Source organism: Podarcis tiliguerta (assembly GCF_965153285.1).
Source record: "Podarcis tiliguerta genome assembly, chromosome: 8".
Classification (NCBI taxonomy): Eukaryota; Metazoa; Chordata; class Lepidosauria; order Squamata; family Lacertidae; genus Podarcis; species Podarcis tiliguerta.
The window spans coordinates 73,777,600-73,804,535 of NC_139541.1; the positions used below are offsets into that span (position 1 = coordinate 73,777,600).

Consider the following 26,936-nt stretch of genomic DNA (forward strand, 5'->3'; position numbering starts at 1 on the left):
GCTTCTGTCTTCAGTATTACCTCTGAAATGCAGATATGCTTTTAACAATACTGGAATGACATACAATGACTATCTTAAAACAACTTGTGACTGGAAGAAAAATTCCTGTGTTGCCAGTGTTCTGCGTACAAATATAAGTAAGATTTTCCTGCCTTTTTGTCTTTTGCTGTTGGATTAGATCCAGGTTAAGATTGTTGAACGTTAAGGGTTCTACTAGCATATAGAAGTCTATGCTAGGGCAACTCAGCCGTGAAAAAAGTGAGTTGAGGAAGCTGTAGCACTTCAACTATAGATGAATTAGAACTCCCATCAGCTTCAGCTAGCCTGGCCACCAGTCAGGGGTGATGGGAGATGTAGTCCAACAACATCTGGAGGATCACAGCTTCCCAATCCTGAAGTAAACAATGGTTTGTAAATGAAAATGGGGAACCTAACATCACCTGATCACAATCAGTGGCTGGATCTGGGTGCTGATCTCCAAGCTTGGACAATTTGATTTGCATTAATGAGAAATCCCTGTGTAATGGTTCTAGGGGTTGCTCGTGCGTAAGTTGCCGTTACTCCTGGCTAGGTTGCCTGGTTGAACCCTTTCTGTCTGGACAGCCTCAAGTTCCGTGGCTGCCTCAGTCGCTGGCAGAATCCGTCAGTGGGCGTTTCTTAAACCTCTTCCAGCATAGAAGCTGTTTGACGCCCAGTCTCCTCCCCCTTTGCCTGCGCGGAAGTTTTCTGCGCAAAGTGGGTGTGGGCAACGGAGTACTCATGCCCTCTCCACTGGTCTCCTGCAAAGAGTCCTGGAGCCACCTCTCCCATCTGCCCCCCTTCTCCACTGGTGTTACGCTGATTTCCTTCCCCAGAGGATGGGCTACCTCTCCCCCTACTGGGACCCTCTCCACCATCGTCCTGGAGCCTCCTCTCCCCCTCCCGCTCCGATGGCAGTTCCCTGACACCCTGCTTACCCTTCTAAAAGTTTTGACTGTTTACAATGGTTTTTAAGATACACTATAAATTTTCCCCATTCCTTATTAAAATTCCAGTCTTCCTGTTTTCTGATTCTTCCAGTCATTTTTGTCAATTCAGCATAATCCCTCAACTTAATCTGCCATTCTCCTCTAGTAGGGTGTTCATCTTCTTTCCATCTCTGGGCCAATAACATTCGTGCAGCCGTGGTTGCATACATAATTAGTCATTTCTGTTCCCTTGGGATTTCGGCACCTAGGATTCCTAAAAGAAAAGCTTTGGGGGGGTTTTAAATAAAAAAGTTATTTTAAACCTTTTTAACTCATAATAAATCATTTCCTGAACCTCCAATACTATCTTACATGTCCACCACATTTCTAACATACAATTGACCCAGTTTTGTATATTTTTGCTAATTTACTGCTATTTACATCATTTTCAAATAATTTTCTTTCAGCATGTAACATGCTGTAAATTTAAAACCCCAATCCCATAACTTCTCCCACGCTGTAAATTGTATGTTATCCCCAAAATCTGTGGCCCATACTAGCCATTAAATATACATTGATATCAGTTTCTTTACTTTTAATACAGTTTTTATTGTCTGCTTTATGCATTAAAGCTGGAAAACATTTTGATATTTTTTCTTTCTATGATATAGTGGTGTATACATATTTTAATTAATAAAAAAGGAACAGCCCATCACTTTAGACTGAGAAATTTAATAACACTTTGTATATTGTTTGAAAAGGTCCTCATTCAGACAATACAAAAAAAATTGGAACCATTGCAACAAATGTGCCTGAGTAGCAATAGACCTGCATATTTCCCGCCCCCACCCCCAAACTGGGTATTTCTTTCAAATTCTTTTTCATAGTGAAACCCCGACTGCAACTTTTGAATAAATGCTCGCGATCCAGCTCTTGTGTCTCGGGCCATTACAGCTTCACTACAGCGGATGATAAATTCTTTGAGATGAAGAAGTACTGCTGCAAGACGGAACTGTGTAACAATGCAACTCTCAGCTGTAAGTTTCTGCATCATTTTAGAATCCTTAACATGTTAAGGCTGTGCACTGGATTTGGCCAAGGCCTGGATCCTTAGTCAATCAGCAGTATTCAGAGGACCTGTGCCTCATTCAAATGGGGTGAGCAGCTCAAGACTATTAGGGACTCTCAAGGTGGAGAGTCAGGTAGGATGGGGAGGCAGGCATGAGGAGAAACTGTGAAAAAGAGGGACCTACTGGGCAACTACAGCTCTGCCTGAGAAGGGATGGGTTGCCTAACACTAACCTTATACCTGGTAGTCTTAGGGCGGTTCACTGAAACTCATAGGTTATTGCTGAAGAGCAGAAGAGAGACATAATTTCTGTATAAAAATAGGGATCTAAGATCCTATAATTTCAAAGAGGCTACACCATAACCAATGGCATGAAAACCTTCAGAGAGATCAAGAAAGAAAAGAAAGTTCACACTCCCCCCCCACCCGAATTTTGGCAAAGGTCATTCATCTCAGAGACCAATGGTGACTTTGTCCTATGCTCAGTCCTGAACCCAGATTGTGTCCAGATTATATTTCATCCATGAGTATGTGCAGCTACCCCACCAAAACTATAAGGGCCTAGGGTGGGTTACAATAATATAACACAGAGATACAAAAACAGACAAAACCATTAACAGTCTCACTATACATTTGATTTTGGCAGTTCCTGACCGCAACATGCTGGCTGAAAATGGTTTGCAGTGCCCAGCCTGCTTCTCCAAAGGAAAGAAAAAGTGTGAAAGTGAGAAGACCATCAAATGCCTTGGGAATGAGACCCAGTGTGTTGTTTTTAAAGGATCTCTTTTTAGAGGTAACATTGCTACTCAGATGGGGAAAGGGCCTAGTCATCAGATGGTTCATGCAGACTCCCTCCTGTTCTCCTATTCTCCCTCCCACCCTTTCCCTTTCCCTTGCATCTTGCTGGAAAAATGAGAGGGACCACATCTTTCACTGGCCCCACTGTGCACCCTTCCTTAGTGTTCTGCCTACCTGGACTTTGTCCTTAAACTCTCATAATGCCACTAGCTTGTCCAGAAGAAGGATTGAGAGTGAGATGTGTATATAAAATACCCTTCGGAACAAAAGTAAAAAGTGCATTCATGGCTTCACCCCAGTTGCATCTGGATCTCTCCACCACTGGAATGTAGTCCAGGACAAAATTTGTTCCTCTTCCTGAAAAAACATATTATGGAAAAGGATTGTAATTTTGCTGTTTAGTCGTTTAGTCATGTCCAACTCTTCGGACCCCATGGACCAGAGCACGCCAGACACTCCTGTCTTCCACTGCCTCCCACAGTTTGGTCAAACTCATGCTGGTAGCTTCAAGAACACTGTCCAACCATCTTGTCCTCTGTCATCGCCTTCTCCTTGTGCCCTCCATCTTTCCCAACATCAGGGTCTTTTCCAGGGAGTCTTCTCTTCTCATGAGGCAGCCAAAGTATTGGAGCCTCAGCTTCAGGATCTGTCCTTCCAGTGAGCGCTCAGGGCTAATTCAGGGCTCAGGGGATTGTAATACATTTCCTTAAATTTTGTGACAATGAGCGGTATCTGGCTAACTCAGACCATTACTGCAAGGATTTATAGTGCATCAGAATTCATGTATATTCATGTTCCAGTGAAATTATGATATTTTTCAGATTTCTTAAATATGCACATTTTAATACTAACTTAGTAAAATTCCCTTTTTAGCATCACAGGCATCCTCTCCTATTCCCTGGGTAAAGGACTCATGTCAACATTTGTTTTCTTTTTTCCCTAGATGTCATTGAGCAGCACAATTTCACTTTCCAAGGTTGTGGAACAGCAGATTTTTGTGCACTCCGTGAAAATGGAAGAGTTGCAACTGCAATGGGGAGCTTTCTCCTTTTAGTTATCCAAGAAAGCTGTTATAATGCTTCACGAATCTCACACTAGCTTGAATATGAAGGGTAAATGGGACAGTGTAGACCCCTCCTTGTGTATTCCAAAATTCATGGCAATTAGAGGGAATTAGAGGCCTAGTGGTGAAATCCAGGACTCAGGATCTCTGGTTCTTACTTTTTTGCTTTTGGTGGCAGTAAAGCGAAGCAAGGGGCAGAGAAAAAGGATTCAGAATTGTCAGTTTGCATTTCTTGGTGCAGAAAATATTGATCTGGTGTATAATAATAACAATATAATATTTTTATACTCTGCCCATCTGGCTGGGCTTCCCCAGCCACTCTGGGCAGCTCCCAACTGAATATTAAAACACAATACAGCATTAAACATTAAAAACTTCCCTAAACAGGGAGGCCTTCAGATGTCTTTGAAAAGTAAGATAGTTGCTTATTGCCTTGACATATGATGGGAGGGCGTTCCACAGGGCAGGCGCCACTACTGAGAAGGCTCTCTGCCTGCAGACATCTTCCCTATTCTGATTAATTCAAGGGGGCTCTGGAAACTTCTCTGTATGAAAGAAACAAGCAGAAGGGTCATGATGTTTAGGTTACTCCTTCAGAGAAGCTTAGTACAGCTGGCTTAAACTGCTTATGTTATCTCTTTTTTAAGGTCATATTAAGAGGCCAGAAGGAGCCCGGGTTTCATTTCTCTTTTTATATCTCTTTCTTCTGGTGTGGAGTTCCGTATATAGTGTTAAGGTTTAGACTTATTGTAAGTTATTGTAAGTTTATGTAAAGTCTGGTGCAACTGGATTTCTTGTGGACAGTGCCAATCCTGAATGCATTGTGTACGTGACCATTGTGTTCATTTGCCTTCAGTAGCAGTAAAACTCTGCTGGATGAAATATTAATTGCCTCCGGTCTATTGTGGGGGGAATCCTGAAACGTGTTTAAGTTTTTACTCTGCTAACTATACATTGGGATCTTCTCTGGATTGATATTGAGTAGAATTTCCATGACAGTTGTGTGGGGATTGTGTATAATAACTACAAAGAACCCTGCAATGTTTCAATAAAAAATACTTAAGTTTTCATTCTGTTCATTACAATACGAAATAAATGGTTATGGGAAATAAAATAATAATAATAATAATAATAATAAATTTTATTTATATCCCGCCCTCCCCAGCCGAAGCCGGGCTCAGGGCGGCTAACAACAATAAAACAGCACAAACAACACTTTAAAATCATTCATTATAAAATTAATTAATTCAAGCCACTGGCAACCATTGGGCCAGAGCTCTGCGAAGATTGCCAATGGAGGGAGTCAGGCTGTGCCCTGGCCAAAGGCCTGGTGGAACAGTTCTGTCTTGCAGGCCCTGCGGAAAGATGTTAAGTCCCGCAGGGCCCTGGTCTCTTGTGACAGAGTGTTCCACCAGATCGGAGCCACGGCCGAAAAAGCCCTGGCTCTAGTTGAGGCCAGCCCAACTTCTCTGTGGCCTGGGACCTTCAAGATGTTTTTATTTGAAGACCGTAAGTTTCTCTGTGGGGCATACCAGGAGAGGCGGTCCCGTAGGTACGAGGGTCCTAGGCCGTATAGGGCTTTAAAGGTTAAAACCAGCACCTTAAACCTGATCCTGTACTCCACCGGGAGCCAGTGCAGCTGGTATAGCACCGGGTGAATGTGATCTCGCAGCGAAGACCCCGTAAGGAGTCTCGCTGCAGCATTCTGCACCCGCTGGAGTTTCTGGGTCAGTCTCAAGGGCAGCCCCACGTAGAGCGAGTTACAATAATCCAGTCTGGAGGTGACCGTCGCGTGGATCACAGTTGCTAGGTCAGGGCGAGAGAGGTAAGGAGCCAACTGCTTAGCTTGGCGGAGATGCAAAAATGCCGCCTTTGTTGTAGCTGCAATCTGCGCTTCCATTGAAAGGGAGGTGTCGAAGATTACACCCAAACTCTTAACGGACGGTGCTGGCACTAATTGCACCCCCGCAAGAGATGGGAGTTGCCCCCTCAGTCCCATATCGTCCCGTCCCAGCCACAGGACCTCTGTCTTCGAAGGATTTAACTTCAACCGGCTCCCACGTAGCCATCCAGCCACAGCTTCCAGACATCTGGTCAGTGTGTCTGGGGCCGAGTCAGGATGGCCATCCATCAACAGATAGAGTTGGGTGTCATCAGCATACTGATGGCAACCCAGCCCAAAACTCCGGACAAGCTGGGCGAGGGGGCGCATAAAGATGTTGAAAAGCATCGGGGAGAGTATCGCACCCTGAGGTACTCCACACACCAAGGAGTGGCGCGATGACAATTCCCCCCTAAGCGCCACCCTCTGTCCCCGACCAGAGAGAAACGAGCGCAGCCATTGAAGGGCTGTGCCCTGAATCCCCACGTCGGCAAGGCGGTGGTCCAGAAGTTTGTGATCGACCATGTCAAAAGCTGCTGACAGATCTAGAAGAATCAGCAGCCCCGACCCACCTTGATCCAGCTGTCTATGAAGATCATCTGTTAGGGCAACCAGAGCCGTCTCGGTCCCATGACCAGCGCGGAATCCGGACTGGAATGGGTCGAGAGCCGATGTTTCATCCAGAAACCCACCAAGCTGTTCAGCAACCGCTCTCTCAATCACCTTACCCAGGAACGGAAGATTCGAAACTGGGCGGTAATTGGATAGATCTAAAGGATCTAATGATGTTTTCTTTAAGAGCGGGCGCACCACTGCCTCCTTCAATTCTCCTGGGAATGTCCCCGTGCCAAGGGACAAATTGATGATATCCCCCAGGAGGGCCCGCACCTCGTCTGGACACGCTCTAATCAGCCAAGACGGGCACGGGTCGAGAGGACAGGTGGTGGGCTTTCCAGCTCGGAGGAGTCTGTCCACATCGGCTGGGGATATCCGGTTGAAGTGGTCCAATACTGGACCCGAGGACAGTCGAGGGGCCTCCAGTTCCTTTATTGTATCCAAATTGGCAGGGAGGTCATGGCGGAGCAACAAGACCTTCTCCGCAAAAAAGCTCGCAAATGCCTCACAGCTGTGTGTCAAATTGTTATTTAAATTTGGCTGTCCCTCAAGGGACGTTAAAGACCTGATTATCCTAAATAATTGCGCCGGGCGAGAGCTAGCGGATGCAATGGAGGCCGAGAAGTAAGACTTCTTAGCAGCCTTCACCGCCATCTCGTAGGTTTTCATAAAAGCCCTATAAGATGTTCTTGAGGCTCCGTCACGGGCACCCCGCCATACTCGCTCTAGCCGTCTGAGGTCCCGCTTCATTTTCCGGAGCTCCTCGGTAAACCAGGGAGCCCGGTTTCTGTGGGGTCGCAGAGGGCGCTTAGGTGCGATCTCATCGATGGCTGCCAGATCTCAGATCTGTTTCTTTCAGATACAAATGCAAGTATTATTTATTGGTTTAGCCAAAGAGATTACAAAAGATAAAATACATAAAAGAGGTTAAAAACAAAACAAAATACATTGCACAGAGTTCATACACAGAGTCTCATATGACAGAGTTCATACACTGGAGTTGTAGAGCTGTAAAAGCTTTTCCCCATTTGGTATTTGTAATGCTAGTTACATACTGAGGGTGAGGGGGCTGAATGAGTAGTCTGGCATTCTAAAGTGCAGGACTGTCCCAACCATGAGGCTAGGTGTGACAACCATCTTAGGCGGCTGGATCCATAAGATCAGGAGATCTGGCCTCCAGAGAATTCCCTGCCCACTGCTGCTGCCTCAGTGGCAGAAACAGCTGCACTGCACTCCTGAGAGACCAGATTGGCCCCTTCCCCCAAAATCAGGTCACCTCTTCAGTGGCCTCTTGGGCAATAGACAATAGGGCTAGACTGTGCTCTGCATACCCCTTGAGACTCATCTGCAGTAACAGAGGGGTCAAGTTTCCAGTGGATGCAAGCAATTTCATCCTCAATATTTTTTGCAAACAAGTCACAGCATTGACAAGTTGCAAGCACACTCCCTGGCTCCCAATGACATGCCCTCCCCATTTTCACCTTGGAGAATTTCTCACCCAGCCACTCATCCTGGGAGATGGCCACTTCTCCACCTCTCAACCTGGTTACTGGCACCAGGTGGAGATTTTCCTCTGGGCCCAAGCACACATGCAGATTGTATAAAGGTGCAAAACCCTTCTCTCACACTCTGTGAAACATAAATGCACAGAGTTTTTTTTAAAAAATGGGCAAAGGCATGCCACCTGCTTGTGACTCCCGAGCCTTCCCTGATCTCCTTCCCCTTCCCCCTTTGTTTTGACAGATCAGGGGAGGCTCTGGAGTAATGGGCGAATGGCTGTTGCCCAGAAGGGGCCAGCCTGGGAGTGCAGTTGGCTCTGGTTGGTTTCAGGAGCTGCTTGCTGTTTGCTGACGTGGTGCCACGGCAGAGAGCAACTCCTGAAGCCAGCCAGAGCCAACTGTGCTAATAGGCTGGCTCTGGGCTGCTGAGGCTGCTGCTGCCACATTTCCCAGGGACAGAATTTGTCCGGGGACAGATTTGCAAATTGGGGGACTGTCCCTGGGAACCGGGGACATCTGGTAACCCTACAATAGGAGGTGCTACTGATCTCCTCCCACTCTTGTTTCCAATGTAGCTCTTTATTCCTCACCTCTTGCATTCTTCCTGATGTCGATCTTAACTCAACCCTTCTTTCCTGGAATGGGGAGGCACAATTTTGTGGTTTGCCTCATCTGGCAACATGTCTTGGGGAAGCCTTGCCAAGGAGCACATTTGACCAGACAGGCAGAAGTGTGATTAGCACAGAAATCATGATTTAAAATATGAGATTTCCTGAACTCATCCAGCTCATCTCTCCTGAAATTGAACTACAGGCCAGGGCATGACAACCGGTCTGTCTGTCTCTCCTAGATGCCTTCAGACAGGGTGCCATAGACAGTGTCCCGTCCCCCAAATTCCACGGACTGAGCAACCTGGCAGAAAACCTTGGTCATGCTTACAACAGGCACCACTTGTTTAAGGATAGTACCTCCTGTCAATTGCTTATGCCCAACCCCTCAGAGTTTGATGGATGATGTCATATGATAAAATAGAAGGAGGAGGAGGAGGGTTTGGATTTGATATCCAGCTTTATCACTACCCTACGGAGTCTCAAAGTGGCTAACAGTCTCCTTTCCCGTCCTTCCCTACAACAAACAGTCTGTGAGGTGAGTGAGGCTGAGGGACTTCAGAGAAGTGTGACTAGCCCAAGGTCACCCAGCAGCTGCATGTGGAGGAGCGGGGACACGAATACGGTTCACCAGATTACGAGTCTACTGCTCTTAACCACTACACCACACTGGCTCTCTTAACCCTTAACATAGCCACAAATCACACGCAATATCACCGCTGAATATCACCTCCTCATGGCAGCAAACAATCCAACCAATCATGGTGTTGGGGGGGGGCAGTGTGATAAAATATCTGCTGGTTGGCTGGCATACAAATCCACCAATGCTGCTTGGCCAGCAAGTGCTCTAGGGAGCGTTTCTTGCCCACGGTGCTGTGGGGAGGGGGGAGCACCTGCCCACTTTGCCAAAACCCAGGAACGGCCCTGCTGGGGCGATGGTGCATGTGCCAACAGAGAGGGCCACCAGGCCATTGTTTGCAGGATCATGGAGAACTCTAAGAGATCAGCTTCCTCTAATGATGGCTGGAGTCAGTGGCGGAGGAAGACTTTCCGGCACCCAGGGTGGGGTGCCGAGGGACAGGGCGAACTGCCTGGCAGCGCACGCGCAGAGCCCACACCGACGGTGCCCTACAGCTGGGGGGGGAGGCAGTGGGCGGACAGCGTGGAGCCTGCGGGCTCTTGAGATGCATGGCTTGGGCATGCTGCAGGCCCTGCAGTGAGTGCCACCTGCCATATTGTCACCACCCATCAGGGTGACACCCGAGGTGGACTGCACCCACCATACCCCACTTCCTAAGCTCCTAGCTGGAGTTTCTTTTCATTCTTTCTTTGTTAAAAATTGTTTTATTAGGTTTTTGGTTCCTTTGGAGAAGCAGTCTGGGCACTTCAACCCATTTTCAGCCAGCACGTTGCGATCAGGAACTGCCAAAATCAAAAGTATAGTGAGCATGTTAATGATTTTATCTGGTTTTGTACCTGTATGTTATATTATTGTAATTCACCCAAGGGCTTTACAGTTTTGGTGGGGCACCAGCAAGTGTTATTGGATGAAAAGGTTATCTAGACCCAGTCTGGTTTTAGGACTGACATTCGGACAGATTCAGGAGAAGCCTGTTTGGAAAGGGAACCTGTTATGTACTGAGTTGAATAGGATCCAAACTGCAGCAGTCTGATTGGTCCTAGAACAATAGGATTCAGAATGCATCAGTCTGATTGGTCCTAGAACAATGCAGCAGTCTGATTGGTTGGCAGGAACCACCCAATCATGCTCCAGATATAAGTGAATCCACAACCTGATTGGCTTACAGTAGAATTCCAGAATTAGCCAATCATGTGCAGCCCATTGTGTAAATAATGTATATAAAGCAGATACTTTGAGGGGACATTCATTCATTCCTCCTCACCACTATGAGCTGAATAAAGAGCATGAAATCACTGTGCGACTCTGAGTATATTTCACTGGCGACGAAGGTGAGATTTTCTGGGATTTATGGTGGACGCAGAAGGGGTCCACCCGACTGGGGACAAGGTACGGGCCATTTGTGATGCCCCAGCACCCAAGAACAAGACTGAACTTCAGGCCTTCTTGGGACTATTGAACTTTTACCATTCCTTCCTTCCCCACAAAGCGGCGGTAGCAGAGCCCCTACACAGACTTCTGGACAAGCGGGCCCCTTGGGTGTGGGGCCAGCGCCAGGAGGCCGCATTCCAGGCAGTCAAGGACTTGCTTGTCTCAAACTCGGTCTTGGCACACTTCGATGAGAGGCTGCCGGTGGTGCTAGCATGCGACGCCTCACCCTATGGCATTGGAGCTGTCCTGGGACACCAACTCCCGGATGGAAGAGAGGTACCAGTAGCATACTTTTCCCAGACACTCAGTGCAACCAAACGGAACTACTCACAAATAGACAAGGAGGGGCTGGCAATTGTGAAGGGAGTAAAAAAATTCCATGATTTCTTGTACGGGCGGCCCTTCACCGTGGTGACTGACCACAAGCCGTTGCTTGGCTTGTTTGCCCCCGAAAAGTAGACCCCCCAAGTGCTGTCTCCTCACGTCCTCAGGTGGTCAATTTTCCTTGCCAGCTACAAGTATGCACTGATTCACCGACCTGGGAAGGCGATGGGCCATGCGGACGCCCTCAGCAGGCTACCACTACCGGAAACAGGCCCCGACCCAGCACCTGCACAAGAGGTTATGAGCCTGGAGCTGCTTCCCGACCGCCCCATTCAGGCACAAGAAGTTGCACACCATTCCAAGAAAGACAGGGTCATATCCCGGGTCCTGGACTGGGTGTGGAGGGGATGGCCCAGCAACAGCCCTGGGCCAGAATTCGCTGGCTACACAACCCGCAAACATGAACTGTCGGCCCACAAGGGGTGCCTGTTATTGGGAAGCAGGGTCGTTGTTCCCCAGCCCCTCCGCAAAAGGGTCCTCACAGCCCTACACGAGACACACCCAGGGGTAGTAAGAATGAAGGCCCTGGCCAGGAGTTATGTGTGGTGGCCGGGGATCGATGGAGAGATAGAGGCCTGGGTCAAACACTGCCAGGCCTGCCAAGAATCCCACCCAGATCCCCCAAGGGCCCCAGTCCAGTCCTGGGAGTCCGCCCGAGCACCATGGTCACGCCTGCATGTGGACTTCGCTGGCCCCTTTCAGGGGAAAACATTCTTCATAGTGGTGGACTCCTACACCAAATGGCTGGAAGTCGCACTGGTACCGTCCACTTCTACATCCGCAGCCATCCGGGTACTATGCAGGCTGTTTGCAACCCACGGGCTCCCTGACACTCTCGTCTCAGACAACGGGACTGCAGAGGGGCCACTAGGTGGCGCGTTGGAAGATGGCCGACAATAACATCTCTCTGACCCATACGAGGTATTAAGGGGCTGCTATGGGAAGTATGCAGCCTTCCTAAACCCCCCCAAGGGTATGGGGGGGGCTGCCCTGCCAGCGGTGTTCACAATGCACCCCCTGATCCGAGAGACGGGGGTGTGGAACACTTGGCAAAAGCCCTCGATGGATTCAGATCTTCCCGACGCCGATTCCAATCAGCGCGTGCTGGTTGCTTCAGTCTGGAATTATAATTGGACTAATTGGCAATAACGGATCGGAAGAAAGGCTGAAGCACATATATCAAGTAAGGCTCGAGATAAGGACTGCTGACTAATGCATCTCTGTGATCGGGAGTGACGGATGGATAAGTAAATCTCTTGATGAATTACCACCATGAGAACATAAGGCTGGAACGAAGGGGGGGGTGGAGGAAAAAACCCTCTTAAATTCCTTTGCATGATATGACTACAATAATCCTCCACCCTAGAAAGAAATAAGATCGTCGCGTTTTAAAAAAACATAAACAGAACTTTAAAACTGTGTGGGGGAAATGACTACAATACGAGAAGATTGAAAGGCGAGAAGGAGGAAAATTCTTATGACGCAGTTAAAAAAACATGGCGTCTCGCAAAGACAGGCTGGCAGGAGAACAGACGAGGGGGAGGAGATTCAGGAATTTGAAAAAGAAAGAAGGCTGGAATGCAAGTTTGACCTGACAGAGCCCCTGATAATGTCTGATTTATGGCTAGCCTGAGGAAAAATAATGGACCGACCGAAGACTAACAGAGGTCGCTCCTGAATAATATGAGTTTGGCAGAGCATAAAACCCACACAGAGACGCTAAATCTTCAATCTGTTTGTGAAAACCATCAGAGATCGCAAAGAAAGGAATAAATGATAACAACAAGAAGAGAAAGAAGGTAATAAAGATCTATCCGAATCGAACTGGATGGAACTGTTTAATAAAAGCAGCAAATAAGTGATGTCTGGAGTCATCTGGAATTTTGGACTCGTGCTGAGCTTGATGTATGGGTACCCCCCAAAAATTTTAAAATTTGGCTGTATAATTTGGAATTAATGTGATTTGAACAATGTGATGTGATTGGCCTGTTAATAAAAATTATTTCAAAAACGGGACTGCATTCACGTCAGGAGAATTCCAAACCTTCACAGCGCAGAACGCCATCCGCCACATCCGTTCGGCGCCATTCCACCCTGCCACCAATGGCCAAGCAGAACGCATGGTGCGGACCACCAAGGACACCCTTCGCCGCATGACGCAAGGGGATTGGGAGTACCGCCTTGCCACATTCCTCCTAGCACAGCACAGCACCCCCAGCTCAACGACTGGCCGGAGCCCCACTGAACTACTAATGGGTCGGCGCCTTGCAATCAGATTGGACCGCCTTCACCCCGATAGAGCTCAGGATGAGGTAGTGGTGGGGGAAGGCAGGAACCCCCGGACCTTCGAGGCCCAGGACCCAGTGTACGCAAAGAATTTTGGGGCAGGCCCAGCATGGGTACCCGCCACAGTCACCAGGGTCACTGGCCCCGTGTCATACGAGGTGCTAACGGATGGGGGGCAATGCTGGCGCCGCCACTGCGACCAGATACGGCGACGATTCCCGGGAGAAAACCAGGAGGAGGAAAGGTCAGAGGAGTCCCAAGGGAACAGAGCGGCAGTGAGGCCCATAGAGCAGGAGGGGCCAGCAGGAGAGGCAGAATCAGTAAATACAGAGAGGACCCGCGAGGCCGAAAGGACACCGGAACCAGAACCATGACTGAGCGAGCCGGTTGCGCCAGACCAAACAGGCCCATCACAGCCAGCAACCTTGGAACACGAGCCAGAACCTGAACCCCGGACCAGGGAACACCACAGGCCGCAACGCACACGTAGGCCGCCGGCGTACCTTAAGGACTATGAATGCGACCTCCCGGGCAGGACTGGAACTTAGAGGGGAGGGGTGTTATGTACTGAGTTGAATAGGATCCAAACTGCAGCAGTCTGATTGGTCCTAGAACAATAGGATCCAAATCGCAGCAGTCTGATTGGTCCTAGAACAATAGGATTCAGAATGCATCAGTCTGATTGGTCCTAGAACAATGCAGCAGTCTGATTGGTTGGCGGGAACCACCCAATCATGCTCCAGATATAAGTGAATCCACAACCTGATTGGCTTACAGTAGAATTCCAGAATTAGCCAATCATGTGCAGCCCATTGTGTAAATAATGTATATAAAGCAGATACTTTGAGGGGACATTCATTCATTCCTCCTCACCACTATGAGCTGAATAAAGAGCATGATATCACTTTGCGACTCTGAGTATATTTCAGAACCCATCCCTTCTCAGGCAGAGATGTAGCTGCCCAGTAGGTCCTTTTTAAAAACAGTTTCTCCTCCTGCCTGCTTCTTCATCCTGCCGGCCTCTCCACCCCTTGAGAGGCCCAAATCGTGCTGAACTGCTCAACCCAACCTATAGCCATTTTGGCTGTCTCACCCCATTTGAATGAGGCACATATCCTCTGAATACTGCTGCTTGACTAAGGATCCAGATCTTGACCAAGTCCAGTGCAAAGCCCTAGCATCCTAAGGATTCTAAAATGATGCAGAAACTTACAACTGGGAGTTGCATTGTTATACAGTTCAGTGTTGCAGCAGTACCTCTTCATCTGAAAGAATTTACCATTCCCTGCAGTGAAGCTGTATTCACCTGAGTCACAATACCTGGTTACTGCGAATGCATTCAGAAGTTGCACTCGGTGTCCCCCTATGAAAAAGAATTTGAAAGAAATATCTTGATCTGGAAAAAATATGCAGGTGTATTGCTCTTAAGGCATATTCAATGTAATGGTTCCAATTTTCTTTGATGCCTGAATCTGGACAATGTGGAAAGTGTTATTAAATTTGGTAATCTGAAGAGAGGTGCTATTTCATTTTTTTTATTTATTTAAATGTGTATGCAGTGCAATATCATAAAATGAAAAAATATCAAAATGTTTTTCACATAAACATTAAATACATAAAAGAGAAAGAAGAACCCTTTGTGACGGGAAGCTAAACGGCGTTTCTGTGGGCTCTTGCTTTCATCACAGTGTTCCATTACATCAGAAGTGGTTCAGTCACGCTGACCACATGACCCAGAAAGCTGACTGTGAAAAATTGTCAGCTCCCTCTGCCTGAAAGCGAGATGAGAGCCGCAACCCCATAGTCGCCTTTGACTGGACTTAACCATCCAGGGCTCCTTTACCTTTTCCTTTTTTACTATCACATCCAAAGTCTATGGGAAGTTGCTGGGTCCTTCATAGATAAAGAGCAATATACTGATCAAAGTGCAATGAAAGCCTCAAGGTACTGCTCAGGTGACTGCTCAGGTGACTGCTCAGGTGCCAAGCTAGACATAGCTCAGGGCTGTTGAAAGATGCCAGGGACACACTGGTAGGCACTGAATAGAATACAAGGACTGTTGATCTTCAACACTGAGAGCTGATTAAATCATTTTCCGGAACTTAATCCCTCCTTGTTTTAATTATGTCAGATTGTTGGGACAGGGAGAGATACTTTGACTCAGCTGTTCTGCTTAGTGATGACTGTCCTTGGCCACATTGTCTTGAACTGAATCCAGCTAGTTGTTTATACCTGCTTCAAATCCCACCCTCCATTTTCAGAAGACAAGAAGAACCCTGCAGTGTAGCAGCATCCTTCTTGGAGTGGCTGATCAGATGTCCATGGGTACAGGACTATCATGACAGGAGGGCAGTCGCCCACTCCCACTGTTCTCCCCCAGCAACTGGAAATAGTACATCCATCAGAATTAATAGCCCCTGATAGCCTCTTCCATAAATGTGACTAATCCACAGTTAGGTCTATCCAACTGTGGCTTTCATTGTTGATGTGGGTTTTCTATAGCTCAGCCAGTAGAGCATGAGACTCTTAATCTCATGGTCGAGTCTCATGGGGGGAATTGAGGGGTTGGACTAGATGGCCCTTGGGGTCCCTTCCAACTCTACAATTTGATGATTAAACTGAAGAATTTTGCTGATGTAGATTATGCTTTGCTTCAGCAGAATTTCTGATGTCCTGGAGAAGCTAAACTAATTTATCTAGGTCTATTTAGCAATGCAACACCTTCCTTGATAGCCAAGGATGTTTCTCAAGTTTCTACCCCATCCCTCACCAATAAATACATTTGGCTGGAAGGATTGGAGGTAGGGGGTGGGTATTTTAGCAGAACTTGCCCATACTTGTTCCTCATTCTCCATTGGCTATCTGGCAAAACATACTTAATAGTTTCATTCCAGAAGGGAAGAGAAGCAGGATGGATTGCCTGACCTTATACCACCCCAGAATTAAAGGAGGCCTAGGGCCACAAGCCTCAAGTGGTACCATAAGGCTTTTAAAATAAAACAGCTAATACATGTTATTAGTGGTTTGGCTTCAATTCCTTAGGTTAAAATTGAACTTGGGTCCCCAATACCCTCTTCTTAAACCCTTCTAGGCATGCACTGGCAAAACAGATGACCCAATCTTGCATATGACTTTCCAGATATGGATGTAACTTTGGCCCCTGTATGTCCAGTGATAATCAATAACTTTCAGTTTGTATCACCCAAGGATGTGGACAGGATCCTTGGAAATGTGAGAGCTAATGCATGTGGCAAGCAGGAAAACCTAGGCTGTTTTTCTGGCTCAGAGTAACAGAAAAGGATGGCGGAAGGATATAATGAAAGGCAAGGAGGGCTGGTGATGCCTCCCGCCCCCCAAGAACCATATAGTGTATCATTAACAAATAGTTAAGTTTTCATTATGATCATTACAAAACAAAATAAATGGTTATGGGAAATAAAATTTTGGTTCTTAGTTCTGTTTCAGGTACAAATGCAATTATTATTTATTGGTTTAGCTGAAGCAATTATAAAATATAAAATACATAAAACAGGATAAAAGCAGAATAATTTTTTCTCCTTCTAATCATCACTGAAAAGGCAGAACAGACCACTTTTTCAGAGGTGTATGGGCACTTGTCCCTTAATAAAAAGTTAATGATATACCCAATCCATCTTTCAGTTGGGAGAATTAAATATTTGAACAAAACTTCTCTTAAGTCCTCATAGATGGGACCAACCAGCAAGTAGTTGGGTAAATATTTAGGAACCTTATCTCCATGTAGGCAAACTTTTTCTACATAGGGAATCCAGCGATAGCATCCTTTAACTATGACAGACTTCATACACTGGAGTCGCTGAGCTGTAATTCCTTTTGTCCATTTGGGATTTGGGATCCTGGTTACATAGTGAGGGTGCTGAATGTGTAGTTTGACATATCATGGTGTAGGATTGTCCCACCTGTGAGGCAAGATGTGGCGATCATCTTAGTGGCTGGATCCATAGGGGTCGTCAGGAACATGGCCCCCCTCAGAAACTGAGCGGAGCTAGCAAAGGGCTAACTCTGCAGATGCAAGCTATCTGTTTGAGTTTAGAGAGGACAGCCCACCCTCCTTCCCAGGGAATAATCTGTTTGTTCTCAAGAGGAAGAGATGAAGAGTTGGAAGCCGACATGTCTTGGGCCAGCCTTAGCAAGGAGCACATTTGACAAGACAGGCAGAAGTGTGATGAGGACATCTGCAGTAACAGAGGGGTCAAGTTTCCAGTGGATGCAAGCATTTACTTCCTCAATATTTGTTGCAAACAAGTCACAGCATTGACAAGTCACAAGCACATTCCCTGGCTCCGAATGACATGCCCTCCCTATTTTCACCTTGGAGAATACCTCATCCAGCCTCTCACCCTGGGAGATGGCCACTTCTTTAGCTCTCCACCTGGTTACTGGCACCAGGTTGAGATTTCCCTCACCACCACTGGCAGCACATTAAGCCTCTATTTTATTTTATTGTTTTATTGCAAAACCTCAGACCAATGCTTTCATATCACCATGTGGTTGAGATATCTTAAATTCTGAGATTTAGAGATATCTAAATACTGTTAGTATCAGAAAATATAAAAGACACACTGATACAAAGGAAATGAGTAGAAAGAGGAATATTTAAATAGAAATAATAGCAAAAATGATGGTAATGGTGATGATGTTAGGGTCTATAAAAGAAAGAACAGCATAAAAGTAGGAAAGAGAGGAGAAAAGAAAGGGAGAAATAAGAGAAAAAGGAAAGGAAAGGAAAGGAAAGGAAAAAGAGGGGAAAGAGAAATATGGGGAAGAGAGGAATCTGTGTTTGTTTAAAATGCAAATGAAAGCTGTTCAGAATGCAGATCACTGAAAATAGGTCACAAGAGGAGACGTTATCTACAACCTTTTCATTCCTGTAGCTTATGAAAAGGACCCATCATTCTAAGAGCTTGTTCTTGTTCTCTTAGTGGCTTCTGATTTCTGTTCAACAAAAGGCCAAACTCCCAGAATATTGGGATGTCACCACTCTTGCTAGCCATTCTTCCCTTCAGGTCCAGGAGACACCTGTGGGTACAAAGTGTCAGTATATGGAAACAACCACTGCTGCAGACACCCAGATTGTTGTCATCACATGATGTGCCTATCTGCGGGAAAGAAGAATTTCCCAGGACGTTCACTGGCTGGATAAGTCTTTGGGAAGAGTGTAACTTGAAACCTTCTGTGTGCGCATGTTCAGGAAGTTTGTCAGACGTGCTGGAAGAACTGAACTGAAAGGACGTGTTTTTCTGTAGTTCTGTAATGTCAGAACTAAACATCATGTAAAATAGATTTCTGACTTATTTTCTTTCCCCTGCGGAAGCTGGAAGGAGGGGGTTGTGCATTTTACCCACGCTTCGGAAAATGTCGCCTATCAAAATCTCCCTGGTCTGTCTGGATATCAGCCAGAGGAGGTTACCGGTATGCAAGCTCCGAGGACAGTAAGAGGGGCCAGCCTCTGTGGAGGGGGCTTGCAAACCGACACAAAGGACATCTGGGTGACCCAGAAAGCAGGAGCTGTTGCCCGATGTCTCCAGCAAAATATATCACCCAGGATGCACAAAGAGAGCTGAGGTTCTGGTTTGAATCAACACTGTATCCAAATAAGCACAAAAAGTACAGAATTCATATTTATTAAAAATTAAATAAATAACAGTGTAGTAAGAACCCTGTTACCATATAGGAATAAAAGATCATAGAAGAAAGTCACTTACGAATTTGGGAACATTTGGGAAAATACATACACAGAAAATAGCAAATCTGACGTCATCTAAGCCAGTGTATTTTAACACCGCTTTCTGACCCTCAAAGAGATGTGCCAACCATCATTGAGTACACATCCCTTTCCGGGGCACAGCTTCCACTGTGATGTGCAACAACTGGTATTAATAGGCTTGATGGCTCTCATACTGAAGGGAAGGTAGCCATCATGACTGCATAAAAAAGAAAATACTGATAAGCTACAAATCTGACAGTGCAAACTTGAATGGCCCCATGGATGCGAGCATGTTCCAAGTTCACCTGATTTCTGGGAGGAGCATGTGTGTGACATGCTAATTGTTTATTACTTTGTGCCTCATTAGGATTAGGTTCCAGTTCAGTTTTACCATAAAGCCTGAGGGAGGAACACATTTATTAAAAGTACCCATTTACTGACAGTGTAGGTGTGGTTGGACTGGAAGAGGCACCTGGCTGAATCCCACAGAGTTCCTTAAAAAGATTGCATCCAATATGAAAAAAGAGATTTGTGTTACAATATAAAAAATATAGAATTTCGGGGAAAGCATGTTCTCTCTATTTCCATAATTTCCTGCTCCTCACTGGAACAGTCCTTTCTAGTTGGAATCCTTGGGCACGTTTCTTTGGCCCATAAATCCATCCAAGTCAGCTCCTTCTTCTTCCATAGGTCACCTGCTGGTTCATTCCTCCTTGGCTTTTGATCACTCCGGCATTATGAGGGCTTTTCTGAGTATATATTTCTTCTTTGCACATTTGGGTTAGACTACTGCCTAGGCTAAACAATGCAGAGGTGTGGGAACAGTGCAAGGGTTGGGCAAGCCCCTTCTTTCTGGTTTCTGGTCGGAGAGAAGCAGCAAAAGGAGGCATTTGTACAGCTTCTTCTAGAAGGGGTGAGGATTCTGACAGGGTCCTACGTACAACGCCCTTCTTCCCAAAGCCAATAAGCGCTACTAAGTAGTGCTAACATAAATCATGACACAAAGAGAAGGACACCCCAAGATAGACAGCTTAGTGCAGAATGTCCTCTGTGCCTTCTGTGCTGTGTGTGGCTAAAAAATACCTTGGGTGGTGGGAAATGAAGGGATTGCTCAGTCCCTCACCAGTTAAATATAAGGGGAACATGCTGAATCAGGGCAATCACCCCTCAAGTCCAGCATCTCAACAGATCCCTATGGGAAGCCTGAAAGCTTTTCCATCAGCAATTCTCAGGCACCAAGTATTCAGAGGCAAACTTCCTTTGACGGTAGAGGTAGAACATAGCCTTTGTGGGTAACTTTGCCCTGCCTGAATTTCTCTAATCCTCCTTTTAAGTCATCTAAGTTGGTAGCCATCACTGCCTCCTGTTAGGGTTGCCATATCTTGAAGAGCAAAAAAGAGCACAGCCAGAGTTCTTCTTATTTTTTGAAAATGGAGGATTGGATTTCAAATGGGTATAAACAGTGAGCTGGCTTCAATTCAAGACAATGTGGATCAGGGCAGTCATCATTAAAACATTCATCATCAGCTGAGTTAAAGTATTTCTCTCTGTCCTAACAATCTGATACAATTGGAACAAGGAGGGGTGAAGTTTTGTAGAATGATTTAATTACCTGTCAGTAATGATCTTGGAGTCATTGTATTCTATTCAGTGTCTACCAGTATGTCCCTGGAACCTTTCAACAGTCCTGAGCTATGTCTAGCTCTACCACTGCAGCAGTCACTTGAGCAGTACCCTGAGGCTTTCGTTGCACTTTGATTAGGAGCGTGGAAGATCAGAAAAAGTATATTGCTCTCTCCAATTCATTAAGACCCCACATCAAGAAAGAGCAAGGACAGAGACACTAGTTCAGAATATAACTTTATCCACCAAGGACCAAGCAACTTCCTATAGATCTTGGATGTGATAGCATTAGCAGTTTATGCACATGTCTGTAGCAAATAAGGGCCACACACTGAAGAATATGGTTGGCGGTCTCAGCAATTGTGGGAGGAAATTTAAAAACCATTCAAGCACTCTGTTTGCAGTAGAACGACCACAGCACTAAATTAGTTGTTCTGCTTTAATGATGGGCATTAAACCACTTGACTGGTTGAGAGAATGGCCATGGCAGTGATGAGATGGTTTTTTTACTCAACAAAATGCTTATCAAAAAAAAGTTTGAAGAGGGTAAAAAGAAAGAAATATTGGAAGCTATAACAAAGGCGGCATTTTTTCATCTCCGCCAAGCTAAGGAGTTGGCCCCTTATCTCTCTCGCCCTGACCTAGCCACTGTGATCCACGTGACGGTCACCCCCAGACTGGATTATTGTAACTCGCTCTACGTGGGGCTGCCCTTGAGACTGACCCAGAAACTCCAGCGGGTGCAGAATGCCGCTGCGAGACTCCTTATGGGGTCTTCGCTGCGAGATCACATTCATCCGGTACTATACCAGCTGCACTGGCTCCCGGTGGACTACAGGATCAGGTTTAAGGTGCTGGTTTTAACCTTTAAAGCCCTATACGGCCTAGGACCCTCGTACCTACGGGACCGCCTCTCCTTTCTTGTAAACAAACTTACATAAAACTGACAGAGAGTCCTTGCCGCTTATCAGGCTGCATGCCTGCCAGAGATCATTATAGGGGCAGCAGATCTGGTCTGCAAGGAATTCCTTGCCCATTGCTGCAACAGCTGCACTCCTTAGAGACAAGATTTACACCTCCCCTCCCAAATCAGGTCACCTCTTCAGTGGGCTCTTGGAAAATTAGGAGGTCTGCTAGTCTCCTCCATCCCTTGTTTCCTGTAGATATATATATATATATATATTTGCTTTCGTAGATTTTCACGGGTACAGGAATGCAGGTTTTGGTGTCCTCGGGTGTCTTCCCGTGTAAAAGTTGGGGTGTCTAGGCGACGTTTCGACGAGGTCTCACTCGTCATCTTCAGGCTGGTGCTTTCGGCTTCTTGTTACTGGAACAGAGCAGGATCTCAGTGTTTGAGTTCCTATAAATACTGTTGAGGAGGTGTGGTGTATAGCCTCCAATGTTCTGGGCAGAGAGGAGGTTCCCAGGCTAGTGTGCCTTTTCTTCTTTTGTTCCTTAATTACTTGAGGGATATCTTGAGTGATTTCTTGAGTGATTTCCTGAATCCCACTTAGGTGGGTCATTAGGTGTGGATTAGTTGCTAAAGCCTTCGTGTCTTGAACTCTTGAACTTTGTGAAGAGTTTTTCTGAGAAGATGGCTGTACTGCACTTGGTTGTGCTCTGGCTTGGCTTCGTGTATAGGGGCGAGCTGTGGTTTTGTGGCCTGTGCCAGCCAGATCTGTGTAGGGATTGCAGGGGGGTGCAGCATCCGGAGGTGCCACCCTGGTTTGGCTACTGGATGGTGTCTGTAATTTATCTGTGGAGAGGGTCTGGGTTTGGGTCTGGTGTGGTTGATTGGTGATGGCGTTCTCTCCACAGATAAATTACAGACACCATCCAGTAGCCAAACCAGGGTGGCACCTCCGGATGCTGCACCCCCCTGCAATCCCTACACAGATCTGGCTGGCACAGGCCACAAAACCACAGCTCGCCCCTATACACGAAGCCAAGCCAGAGCACAACCAAGTGCAGTACAGCCATCTTCTCAGAAAAACTCTTCACAAAGTTCAAGAGTTCAAGACACGAAGGCTTTAGCAACTAATCCACACCTAATGACCCACCTAAGTGGGATTCAGGAAATCACTCAAGAAATCACTCAAGATATCCCTCAAGTAATTAAGGAACAAAAGAAGAAAAGGCACACTAGCCTGGGAACCTCCTCTCTGCCCAGAACATTGGAGGCTATACACCACACCTCCTCAACAGTATTTATAGGAACTCAAACACTGAGATCCTGCTCTGTTCCAGTAACAAGAAGCCGAAAGCACCAGCCTGAAGATGACGAGTGAGACCTCGTCGAAACGTCGCCTAGACACCCCAACTTTTACACGGGAAGACACCCGAGGACACCAAAACCTGCATATATATATATATATATATATATATAAAAAATATCTTTATACAGCCTAGGACCCTCGTACCTACGGGACCGCCTCTCCTGGTATGCCCCACAGAGAAACCTACGGTCTGCAAATAAAAACATCCTGAAGGTCCCAGGCCTCAGAGAGGTTAGGCTGGCCTCAACTAGAGCCAGTGCTTTCTCGGCTGTGGCTCCAATCTGGTGGAACGCTCTGTCACAAGAGACTAGGACCCTGCGGGACCTGACATCTTTCCGCAGGGCCTGCAAGACAGAGTTGGTCCACCAGGCCTTTGGTCAGGGCCCAGCCTGACTCCCTCCTCTGGCAACCTGCACAGAATTTTGCTTAACGGTTGCCATTAATTTGATTTTAATTAATTTTTAGAATGGAATGTTTTTAGACTGTTGAATTATTTGATTGTTTGATTATTTAATTGTTGTTAGCCGCCCTGAACCCGGCTTTGGCTGGGGAGGGCGGGCTATAAATAAATATTATTATTATTATTATTATTATTATTATTATTATTATTATTATTATTATTATTTAAAAACCTGGAAAAGATTCAGAGGTGTTAGTGAACCAAGAGACTGAATGAAAGATTAAAATGTTAAGGCAGATTTAAAAAAAAAAATGCAAACAAATGAGGAGAACTGCTTGCTTGGCAGTTAAAAAAGAAACATGAATTGAATGTAATAAATAAATTGAAAGTAGAAGGGAAAATAATAGATAACCCGAACGACATTAGACAACAATTTGTAAAATATTATACAGAGCTATATTGAGCCAGTAAAGAAAATAAAGATAGAACTGGAAATTATTTAAAGCACAGTAATTTACCAAAGATTCCAAAACAGAAAATCAATTATTTAAATGCACCAATAATAATACACAAAGGGCAACAAGAAATTAACCAATCAAAATTAGGTAAATTGCCAGGTAGCATCAGAAAATGTAAAATTACAAAAGGGACAAGACAGCGTTTGCCCCCTGTTGCCATTACTGTTCATTTTAGTATTAGAGACCCTGGTGAGGAATATAAGATCTGAAGAAGAAATAAAAGGTATAACAGTTGAATGCAAAGCATATAAGCTGAGAGCATTTGCAGATGACCTTGTAATGACCATAGAAGACCCATTGGCAAGTATACCAAGGGTCCTAGATAAAATATCTGAATTTGATCAGGTAGCGGGATTTAAGATAAATAAAAATGAAATGAAAGTACTGGTTAAAAATATGACAGAACAACATAAAAATGAGTTACAACTAGCAACACATTTGACAATTGAGAAAAAGAAGGTGAACTGTTTGGGGGTTTGGTTGACAGCTAAGAATATAAATTTCTTTAAGGATAACTATGTATGGAACTATGGAAATAAATAAAGGGAAATATGGATGTTTGGGGAAGGATGAATTTATCACAATGGGGAAGAATTTCAGCAATGAAAAACAATGTATTGCCAAGAATGCTATTTTTATTTCAAACCATACCCATAATCAGTGGAGCAGAACACTTCACACGATGGCAAAAAGATCTTTCTAGATTTATCTGGCAGGGGAAAAAATCAAGGATTAAATATAAATTATTAACAGATGCCAAAGAAAGAGGTGGATTTTCACTGCCAGATTTGAAGTTATATTATGAAGTGTTCTGTCTCTGCTGGCTGTGGAAGTGGATAATTTTTTTAATACATATATTTTAGACCTTGAGGGTCATGATAATAGATTTAGATGGCATGCATTTATTTGGTATGAGAAGACTAAAGTGCACAAAGGGTTTTTAAATCATTTGGTAAGGAAATCCATTTTCGCAGTATGGGAGAAATATAAAAACCTGTTAGAGCAGAAGACACCATGGTGGCTTTCCTCACTGGAAGCAATATCCTTGAAAAAAACGAATGCAAAAAGTGAATGGGCAACCTATAAAGAGTTGCTAATGGAAATAGAACAACAATTAAAGTTGAAAAGATTTGAGGATACAAGACATTTAGTAACAGATTGGTTGCAATACCATCGATTAAATGATGTGTTTAACACTGATAAGAAAAATGGGTTTAGTAAGGAAATTTCAAGGTTTGAAAAAGATTTACCGGAATACAATGTGAAGTTACTTTCCAAAATATACATTTTGTTGCTAGAATGGCATACTAAAGATGAGGAAGTTAAATTGGTAATGATGGGGAAATTATATTGGGCACAATATATTGGGCACAATATTAAATTTTCAATTTTCATCTGCGGAAAAGTTATGGAGGGAGGACTTAAAATTTACAGCATGCTGTGCATTGAAGGACAACTATATGAAAATGATGTAACACCTACAAAATTAGAAAAGATGTATAGAACTACTTCAAATGTATATTGGAAGGGTACAGAGAAGGAAGGCACATTCTACCACATGTGGTGGATGTGCAAGATAACAAAAACATTCTGGGAACTAATATATAATGATCAGCATAAATGTTTAAAATAACATTGGGGGGGAGGCAGAAGCTTTTTTACTAGGAATTTCAGATGGAGAGATACCAATGGAGAGATGCCAATGGAGAGATGTATGCGAGGACAACAGCGTGGATACTACTGGCCCAAAGATGGAAAAAAGACAAAGTCTTGACCAGGCACGAATGGTTGATGTAGATGATGGACAACGCCAAATGACGAAAATGACCAGGGAAATCAGAAATAAGGAATGGGAAAACATTTACAATTTACTTAAGAGAACACTGTAAAGAACTAAAAACTTTGAGAGGATTTGAGTAAAGCTTGCAATGTACTAAAAGCTAAGGTAAAAATGGATTCTTTTAAGAAAAATAGAGAAAATATATGATGCAGTAGAAAATGTTTGATAATGGAAACCATGGAGGGGTGGAGGAAATCCTAAATGTTGATGAGTGTGACTAATGCTTGAATTCAAACGAATTGTGCAAAACTGAATAAAAAAGATTTTCTTTTCTTTTTTTAAAAAAGAGAGAATAGCCATGTTTGTGTAGCTCCCTAGTAGAGAAAGCTCCATGACCACTGCTGGCTCTAATCGAGACCTTCCTAGTAGCTGTGTAAGTGGCTGATTTATACCTGGCACACTCGGCCATTGGCACATTCAACTCCTGAGGTCTCACTTCATTCTTTTCACCCTCTGGAAACCACATCGAAGACAGCAGGATCAGTTTTGCTGCTTAAAGCCTCCATTGCACCCACAGCCCATTCTACACTTTCCAGCCTTCTTGGAATGGATCTAGTATCCAGGCTTTTCCTGAAGGAGCGTCTCCACCCCACCCCCAATTCAGCCCAAACACCGAGATCTAGTTCTGAGGGCCTTCTGGAGGTTTTCTCACTGTGAGAAATGAGGTTAGAGAGAGACAGACAGAGGGCCTTCTTGGGAGTGGTACCCACACTGTGGAATGACTTCCCATTAGAGGTCAAGGAGATAAGTAATTATAGAACTTTTGGAAGACATCTGATGGCAGTCCGGTATAGGGAGATTTTAAATGTTTGATGTTTTATTATGTTTCTTCATATACTTGAAGTGTCTGAGATAACCCAATCAGATGGGGTGGGGAGTAGAAATAAAAAAAAAATTATTATTACTATTAAGAGGAATCCTTAGATGGAGGCCATTTTGAGGGGCTATTTTGTAGGTGGCTTCAGGGCTTTTGCCCTTGCCTATTTGGCTCTAAATTGCTTTCTTGAGTGCCTTCATCATTTACATTGTAAATTATCTATATCAAAAAAGAAATCTTAGAAGTGTCTATCAACAACTAATGAGATCATAGACAATTCCTTCACTGAGCTTTGAATTTCAGTATGTTCCTCTTTATCTTGGCGGTGAACAAATAACACCCATTCCCGGACCTCACTGAACCATTTGTTCCCAAGTGTTGCCTGCGACATGAGACCATGGCCTATAAATAACTCTAGGTAAGCCTCTACCTGCACCAATTCCCTTGTTGATCCATCTCTGCTCTGAGTCTCCTAATCTTTCCAGAATGATGAA

At 45.0% G+C, this 26,936-nt stretch overlaps 1 protein-coding gene across 3 annotated transcripts in view; it reads left to right on the forward strand.

The window, feature by feature from the left end:
• Positions 1–26,936, forward strand: part of LOC310684710 (phospholipase A2 inhibitor and Ly6/PLAUR domain-containing protein-like) — an 83,595-nt gene that overhangs the window by 23,167 nt on the left and 33,492 nt on the right. The window contains exons 2-5 of one of the 3 annotated variants that reach the window (XM_083456190.1): positions 15–137; positions 1,835–1,984; positions 2,663–2,809; positions 3,758–4,759. In XM_083456190.1, the coding sequence (XP_083312316.1) occupies positions 15–137; positions 1,835–1,984; positions 2,663–2,809; positions 3,758–3,912 (575 nt within the window). In that variant the 3' untranslated portion in view covers positions 3,913–4,759. Of the gene's footprint in view, positions 1–14; positions 138–1,834; positions 1,985–2,662; positions 2,810–3,757; positions 4,760–26,936 lie in introns of those variants that run through there. The other 2 variants (XR_014514790.1, XM_083456189.1) reach the window with 2 other exon arrangements.